Source organism: Egretta garzetta, unplaced genomic scaffold (assembly GCF_000687185.1).
Source record: "Egretta garzetta isolate BGI_Z169 unplaced genomic scaffold, ASM68718v1 scaffold615, whole genome shotgun sequence".
Taxonomy (NCBI): domain Eukaryota; kingdom Metazoa; phylum Chordata; class Aves; order Pelecaniformes; family Ardeidae; genus Egretta; species Egretta garzetta.
This window is the reverse complement of record NW_009259857.1, coordinates 1,606,163-1,614,748: the sequence shown is the minus strand read 5'-3', so window position 1 is coordinate 1,614,748 and position 8,586 is coordinate 1,606,163. Positions and strand designations below refer to the sequence as shown.

General features: G+C 37.3%; 1 protein-coding gene across 7 annotated transcripts in view; it reads right to left on the bottom strand.

Moving 5' to 3' along the window:
* Positions 1 to 8,586, bottom strand: part of WDFY3 (WD repeat and FYVE domain containing 3) — a 141,774-nt gene that overhangs the window by 46,950 nt on the left and 86,238 nt on the right. For all 7 annotated transcript variants that reach the window (XM_035895518.1, XM_035895519.1, XM_035895520.1 and 4 more), the window contains 5 exons: positions 7,348 to 7,421; positions 7,084 to 7,245; positions 5,604 to 5,698; positions 3,704 to 3,824; positions 1,928 to 2,145 (listed from right to left, as the gene is read on the bottom strand). In XM_035895518.1, the coding sequence (XP_035751411.1) occupies positions 1,928 to 2,145; positions 3,704 to 3,824; positions 5,604 to 5,698; positions 7,084 to 7,245; positions 7,348 to 7,421 (670 nt within the window). The remainder of the gene's footprint in view (positions 1 to 1,927; positions 2,146 to 3,703; positions 3,825 to 5,603; positions 5,699 to 7,083; positions 7,246 to 7,347; positions 7,422 to 8,586) is intronic.

Genomic DNA, 8,586 nt, shown 5'->3' with positions numbered 1-8,586 from the left:
CACTCAAAACTGACTTTTTAAACAGCAAACATCTACCAGGAATCAGACTAATGAAACCTTCGCTACAAAGTTAAAGGAATTCCATCAGAAATTTTGAACAAAAATGGCTCATATTTGGTTTAATGAGAAATCTTGGAGCCAATGTGCTGTAATTTAATAAAAAACACAGGGTATGAAAATCAGATAATCTGTCACTATCACTTGATGAGACACAAGTTTAAAAATAACTTGTTTGGTCACAGTCTATCTTGGATTCAATTAAAGTGAAATTATAATAAGAAAACCAGGAAAACACTAAAAATGCTCTCCAAATTTGATTGTAAATCAAAATCTTATTTAGAAAGATTTTTGTTACTAAAGAAAATTTTTATGTTATTGGACATTTAAAGTGGATACTGAATAAACAACAGTCAATTCCCTAAAATATCAATGGTTTTCAAATTTTAAGGCACATGCATACAAGGCACATGAATATGCAAAACCTGTTTCTTAAATAAAATACAGGACCTTATCAGAATTAGCCAAACAACAGATGCTATATTATATGTTAGCAATAAATGTATGCACATGCAATATGGTCTCAGAAAAACTGTTTTCCTTAAACCTTCCTAGTTCATTAATAACACAAAGAACCATCCTATATTCCTAGTTCAATATCCTGAGGCATGTATTATGGGAAACCACTGTAAATACAGAGACTCAACAGACTGTTTTATTTATGCAAAAAATAAGGCAACAGCATAAGATACTTTGATAGATATCAAAGGGACAAAGCAGAAAAAAAATGGACTTTATATTTTAATTTCAGGAAAAGCCCTCTTCCTGAAGTACAATCACTTCAGCAACACTTCACAATCATTTCTTTATCATAAACCAATTTGGAAGAATCTTTGGCACAGAAACAGATCATATACTGCTGCAACACAGAGATATGGCTCCTTGTACAGTCATTTTAGAAACAACATTTGAGTTGGAAGTACTATTAAAACCACTGCTCTGATCTAAAGTCAACTCAAGCTCGTGAAAGGCTCCCACTTAATGCCAATGGTTTTACATCAGGGTCTGAATGCACATTCATCTGAAAAGCACTATCTTATTTTGACCAAAAAAACCCAGTTCCATGGGAAATCACCACTACACCTGTCTACAGACTTGACATCTGTTATTTCAGACACTTGGGAGATGCATTTCAGCCATCTTAGAGATGCTCAAAATGGGTCCTGTAGCACTAAAGCCTTACACACTGAATTCTAGATCACACAGGGTAACAGAAAGATCTGATAACCTGAGTAAGTGAGGCTTTAAGAACCTGCAAAGAAGTCTTTAGTAAGAGAGAGCGTGCGTGCGTGCAGAGGAACGCAGGATAGGGAGAGGAAAAGAAAGGCTGAGATGATAGCAGGAACATAGAAGTTCTCAAGACATCAAAAATCCCAAGTGGTAAATCTAATTGGCACAGAACTCACTAGACAAAACAGCTCAGGTATAACTCTGCATAATGCTCTAACTAATAAAAGTAAACAAACGAGTAAGTTTTACTGAATCTTTATTAGCTATGTACATAAGGTGCTATCTTTGCATCTAGCTCAGACATGCCTGCCCACAGGACATATTTAATGTTACCATGATGGCAACAGAAAAAAATTATCAGCTACACAGCCTTCATGCAGATGATGAGGTAATACTGAACTACAATGAAATCTGTGTAATGTCAGCTAAAGGGCAGTTTTGTAAAACCACTCCCTTTTGCCTAGGAAATGTCTTAGCTGTAAGAAAAACCAAGTGCAGAGGCATCCAACTGCAGCACAGACAACAGTAACAGAAAGGATGCATCTGCCAGACAGTATCCATACAATAACCACTGCCTTGACACATACGCGCACGCGCTCCCACGCAATCCTTCAGTCACGAGGGGGCCGAGGTGCCATACCTAGCACAGTACCAATCTTATTGGTCAAGACAGAGTCTGTCTGATCGAGCCAGCCTCCACCACTGAGACCCTCCTTAAATTTTATAAGGATGGACTGATTACTCAACAGGACCACAAGAATTCGCATGGCTGCTGTGACTGTGGTGGAATGCAGATGTTCTTCCATAAACATCATAATCCAGTCAAAACCCAGTGTCTTGACCAGTTCTTCACAAGCCCTAATTAAAGAGAAAAAAAAAAAAAAGTCACATTTTACAGCATTTAGTTTCCTACTAGATAGCAAAAATCAGCGTACTCCACTACAGGGCAAACTTCAAGATCAGAGAACAGATCAGATCTATCAAAGAGTTAACTGAATTCTTCGGTAAGTTTGCTACATGACAAGAAATGGTGCTCACCAGATCTTGTTAAATGGAACACTTACAGTGGTTTTTTAGCCAAAAGGGAAGGCTAAACACAGTTCCTGGGACTATTCCATTGCATGAGATTTCTCCAACTGCTGCTTTTTATAACAAACGTGAAATGCTGAACTGGAAATGTGTGTCCACAAATTACAATTTCCAAATACTTTTATGCTGAGCCATACATAGGTAGAGAGCTTTCACAAGACTTTTTAATAAACGGGTATTAAAAAATGAAGGGGTTTGTTTGACTGGTTTTTTTTTTTAATAAGGGAAGAGTTGCTTGGGAATGTTTGAAAGAATATGGTCATGTTGTGTTCCCTCCCCCTGCGCCCCCCCTTTTTTTTAAAGCAGTATTGCTGAAAAGCTCAAACTGGGTCAGGTTGTATGACAACCAACACTCAGTCAACTACTACATAATCTACATATGCCATACATCCACAAAATGCCTCCAGACTTAATACAGCCTACTGGGCAGTTACTTGGAAGTTATATTTTGTCAAGGTTTAATTTGACAGTGTTTCAAACTCTCTTTTCCACCTCACCAGAAGGCTCTAGTGCCTCATTAAACTATACTATCATGTTCCCTCATGTGCAGTTTTAAGGAACTAAGGGGCCTTCTAGGGTCAATGATCCTAACAATAGCACCCACTGAAGCCATTTGATCTTAACCAAATCAGAAGCTGACTATCCCACTTCTCTAAAAATGTAAGTTTTCTCTTTTGGCAGATTTTCTCTATAGCCACTCATGAAGCTATGAGAAAACAGCACAAGAAGTACACGAGGAAAGGGTTAAAGAACTGGCTCTCCAGATAACAAAATTTTAAAAAAAAGCCAGACACCCACAATTGTTCCCACTGCATCCTATGCACTTGTGAACTGTCCATCAAATTTTTAGAATTAACAATTTTACAAACACTATTTTTCTTCCATGAAGTAACAATAAAGAGCAAGTAATCTCCCCCCAGATCTACTATGTATTTTCTTCTCCTGATGATACTTACTTCTGTTGTTCTTAACTTGAAGTGTAAGTTTCTACAAATGCTGTCAATCATGGTCTTAAACTCTTTTTTTTTTTTAAAGATTCAAAACAAAAACCAGTTAATGCAATAGCTGAAAGGTACACATTAGTTACACCAGCATCTGCTTAGTACTGTCATTCTTGCTACCACAACTGGCAGCATACAACCCAATAATCATGAATTCCATTTCTGCTAGCATATCCAAAGCTAATTCAGGGACATCTGCGTAAATCATTCAATAGTTCCTATAAAACTATGCAATTCAGCTAGTGAATCGAATGGGGACTGTATAATTCTCCCCACTGAAATAAAAAATTATATCCTTTCTCTATTTCAAGTTTGTTTGTACTTACTGCAAATTAACAGTTGTCTTTTCTTTAGAAGTATACAGAAGTTTCAGAAGGATATCTAGAAGCCTGTTCCGCAATAGTATAAGATTAGCTGAAACAAGTCCTCCAAAATCATCCTCTGTTCCTAAACATCAAGCACACACAAAAAAAAAATAAAATAAAAAAAAAAATAAAATAAAATTAGGCTTTTGGAACTTGGACATTTTAAAGGATGTTCATAAATTCCATATGTAAGTAAACGCAGCCTGATCCCAATCAGGTCATGAGGAAGCCATGCTGAAGTGCAGGTAGCCTGCTATACGCTGCTGAGAAATGCTTGGTGCCGCATTATCATTGTCACATAGAGTTTGGTCAGTTTGAAGAATGGGTAAAAGGGAATGACGGCTTTTCAGACAATAATTGAAATTGAGGTGGTCCAAATTAGGTAAGGTAGTAATTTCTGGCAGGTAGATATAAAAACAATCAGACACTCTAACCCCATCCCTCCCCCCGTCCCAACCCCACAACACAGTAGTTGGATAAACATTTTGCATTATGCAATCGGGGGGCAGGGCAGGGATGAAATCCCAAGAAAAAAACCTGATACTTCCCAACTCCCTCTAAAGCTAAGAATGGGGAAAAAAATTAGTTTTCTTTTCTTTGAACGGATCGCCAAACTCATCATCAGTTGAAAAACACACTTACTGCAAAACAAGACAATACATGCAGCTCAGGACTAGCTTTACAATTATTTTGTGAATCCCTCTTATTGTACCTTATGCTGTCAAAGGAGGACTACATTTTTACATTATTTCAGAAAAAGAAAATCACAACTTGAGGTGATGTGCAAAAATGAAGACACATAAATGGACATTTTCTGGGCCAAGATTTTGTGAACAAGTCACAGACACGAACACAAAGGATCTTCTATGGCAGAAATACAGCAGAACTGGTGAAGACCAGTAACCTAAAAATCTTTGCCTCAAAAGCTTGTCTCTCCATTCCTGCCACAGCCTCAATTTCTCCCCAAGGTTCTTCAGTCCCCCAGGTAGGCAAAAAGCAGCTCAGGCTGTGGTTAGCCTGGGAAACAACACATGGCTGGCCTGTAGTGAGAACACCAATCTGGATCTCTCTCCAATAACCCACTCACTCTTTTTCACTAAACAGCTCAAATTTAATCATCTTTGAGGCTGCAATAAGCAAAAGTATTCAGAAGAACAGGAGAGGCACAGGGCGATAACAATGAACGTGCAGACTTTGGGAAACCAGACTAATAAAGCTAACTATAAAGCAGAAACACTTCTCTCTCGCTTGTCCCGGTGCACCAGTATATTCCCAAGAGATGTAGCAACACAGGATCTTCGGGCACCCCCTCCTAGTTATTTGGGTGACATCCATTGTGGGGCTAAAACATTTCTGTTTGGGCGACTGATCAAAAACACAATTGCATAAGCCTTTTTTCTTTAGGATAACAAGGGTAGAAATGGTCTCAAAACAATTCAATATAAGTGTTCTTGAAGGACAGTACAGAAACTTTTTTTTTGCCAAGAAAACCCCCCCAACCAACTAGACTGCCTTAGTTAATTCCTTCACTTCCTCCACATCTGGAGAACAGATGCACCCAGTAATTAATTTTTGCCTTTTTTTCTCTCCCCACAAAGCAGTAGAGATGCACGGCTAATTTGAAGGAGCGAGTGGAGGAAGCAGAATAAAGCCATGCAGCGTTAAATGAAGGAAAACAAAACAAAAGTACACGGCTTTGCACGCAATGCTGAAAACTGAAGTACCACTAGTAACAGGTAGCCAGGTTGTAACAAAATTACAATATTGCTAATGACACTATTTCTACATTTTAAGTATTTAAGCACAGAAGAGATCACAAAGTATTTCTCTTCTACCGCTTCTAAGCCATGCCATCACTTACCACTGTCAAGCTTTTCTTCATTGTTTATTTCCATGACCACAAACTTCTCACAGACTGCAAATGTAGGTAAAGTGGAAGAGATGAACTGTCCAAACCTTGATGTGTACAGAAAAAAACATCATTCCTTGATATGACAGGTGCACTTTCATCTATCAGTAATTCACCTTAAACATAAAACCGTAACTAGCAAGAGGGCAATACCCAAAATCATCAACATTCTCACTCCTGAAGATTGAGGAAAATGGTCTCCATCTAAAGTTGACTAGTCAAAACCCAAATTAACATGTAGTAATTAATGAATCTTTGCAGACAAGTCTGCAGGTTAGGGACCCTGAAAATGCTAAGGTTCAAAAAAGGAAACCAGGAGATACCCCCAAGTGCTAGTAAAAGGAACACCACAAGTTAAAGAAAGGAGAAAAAAACATTCTCAAACCATTACAGCTGAACTAGTATTACATCAAAAACAGTCATCGCTTGACTCTGGTATAACGTTTATGCCTATAGCTTGAGGTGATGTAACACAAGGTCATGGTTTTCTAAGACAAGATGATGATGTGCCACTCAAAGAAAGGAGATGCAATATATTCCTCTTTCCTCTGGAACTAACCTGAAATGGCCCCTAGCTAGTATAACTTTTCCCAGGTTATACAATATTTTACATTTTTATTTCCAGGAAGGAGAACAAGAAACACTCAGGCATTCTACAGTCTGTTCCATAACCAATTAAGTATAAAATCAACAGGTTTATTCTTGAATCATCTTTTGTCCTGCGTAATTAAAACACAGACAGGTAAGATGTTCAGGCTGATGCTTCTGACACCTTCAATTGTACTTAAAAGTGAGAAGGTGAAAACGTGACCATTTGTATGCGAAGAACCAAATCCTGCAATATTTTATCCATTTCCATTATAGTGAAACAGAAGATGAGAAAAATTAAGTTTTCAAGGAGTAGAATTCATTTAAAAGCACTTAAAATACTCCTGTACTTATGAACTGCAATTATTTATGTAACTTTCATCAGTTAGAATTAATAGTACTGTATCTGACAGCCTTAAGTATTTTTCTACAGTTACAATTAAGAAAAAATCTTGAACTAAACCTTTCATGTGGGTAAGTCATCAAAGCTACATTTTGACCAGAAGTATCATTATAATATTCAACGGTATTTAAAGAAAGTGCTCGGTGCTTCACATGAACGCGGGAGCTGCAGTACAGCACCTTTGCTTTTTGCCTGCAGAACATTAAGCCAGTTTAATCGTTCAGTCATACCTGTTTAGATACAAGCTGAATTTAATATGCAAATCAAGGCATAAACAAAATTATTGCCTATGTCTAGTTCAGTTACTTCTTAGAGGAAAATTTCAGTACATGAGCATTTCACATTACTTACTCCACAGCAGTACTACTATTACATATTTTTGACCAAGACCGCCAACATAATAAAACCACAAAAGCCAGAATTATCATAGGTGTGGGCTACCTGAGCAAGTCATAGCTGCTAGGGAAGCCTTGAAGCAGAAAGCTCAGCACATTACTAATCGCAGCAATAGTAGGCTGGGACAGAGACATATCTCGAAGAGTCAAGAGCAGTCTTGGGATGAGTTGGAATTCCCTCATTAATTTAGCGTTCTTGGCCGCTTCACTGGAAGAAGGAAAGAAATGAGGTGGCAATTTAAAATCTGAGCATCCTCTACGTACTACCTAATCCTGTAAGTCTCATTATGAGGCTGGTGTTGGCTCATACCTGGACTCAGTGAGAAGTTCTATGAAGTGCTCAAATAATGACAGATGAAGCTCATACGGTGCATGAAGCCAGACCTGAAATACAGAATAAACAATGATCTGTTTTGTACACCAATCCACTTTGAGATTAAAAACTGACAGTGTATCAAAGGTTATGAAAGGCTTGAAGAGACTAAAACTGTTAGTCTACATGACTATTTATCTTGCCATTGCGCTCAAAAGCTCATTGCAAGGTTGTTAGTTGTTTTTTCTTCAACCTCAGGTAAGTATTAAACGTACAAGCAAAGACTAAAGAAATACATTGGTTCTAAACATACTCTCTGTTAGTGTATCATGCTGAAAACTTTTGAAGAGTTCTAGGCAAAAAAAGTTACACACTATCTGGAATTTCTCTTCAAACTGATGGTGCAATGACGTTAAAGGAGTTATTGGGGTTGATGCGAAATGCCATGTTAAGTTTTTTTGGCTTAAGTGAAGATTTTCTTTTTGTAAAATGAACTTAACTTCTGCCAAGACTGCATGCAGAAAAACCTGTTTGTTTGGGATTTTTTAAAATCTTTACCCAGCATTTGCTGCATACTGTTTTAAATGTTTTAGATCCTCTAAAAATAAAAATCAAAATCAATTGTTCAATCAATAGAAGTAATAAAAGACATAAGAGCCAGAAAGCTCACAGTTATAGCTGCAAATCTTAAAATTGACTTGCTATTGAACAAAACATAATTAATACTTGTGCTCCGGTACATAAAACTAGCTTAAACAAAATGCTTTCCAGCTTTTGCTTTTCTTCTAATCTTATCATCTAAAATGATCAGAACAAATCTTTGCATTTCCCTGTTCAGCGTAAGAGTAAAAACACCTAATTTATCCAATGTAAGTGAAATGTCTGGGTCACTGAATACAGAAATAAATAATTTTTTTAAAAAAGCCAAAACCTGAGGCTTTTGTAAAGTTACTTCTTAGGAGCTCACAGACCTATTACTTGCATTTTTTTCATTTTTTTAGTCTCTTAAGTGCATTCATTCTCCAGTTGTTCTTGGTCTTCAGAGAAAAAAAAAACAGACATGAACTAAACAATATGAAATTGGATCTTTCATACAGTAGTTGCTGTCTGAGTGACTATATACCATTGATGAAATTTCTCAGCTGGTTCCTTTATGGGGGAAAGGAGGAAAAAGAGAAGAGTATTCTTCAGCAGAATTCATGCCTCACTGTAAAAAGGAGCTGGGCTGTGAGTCAC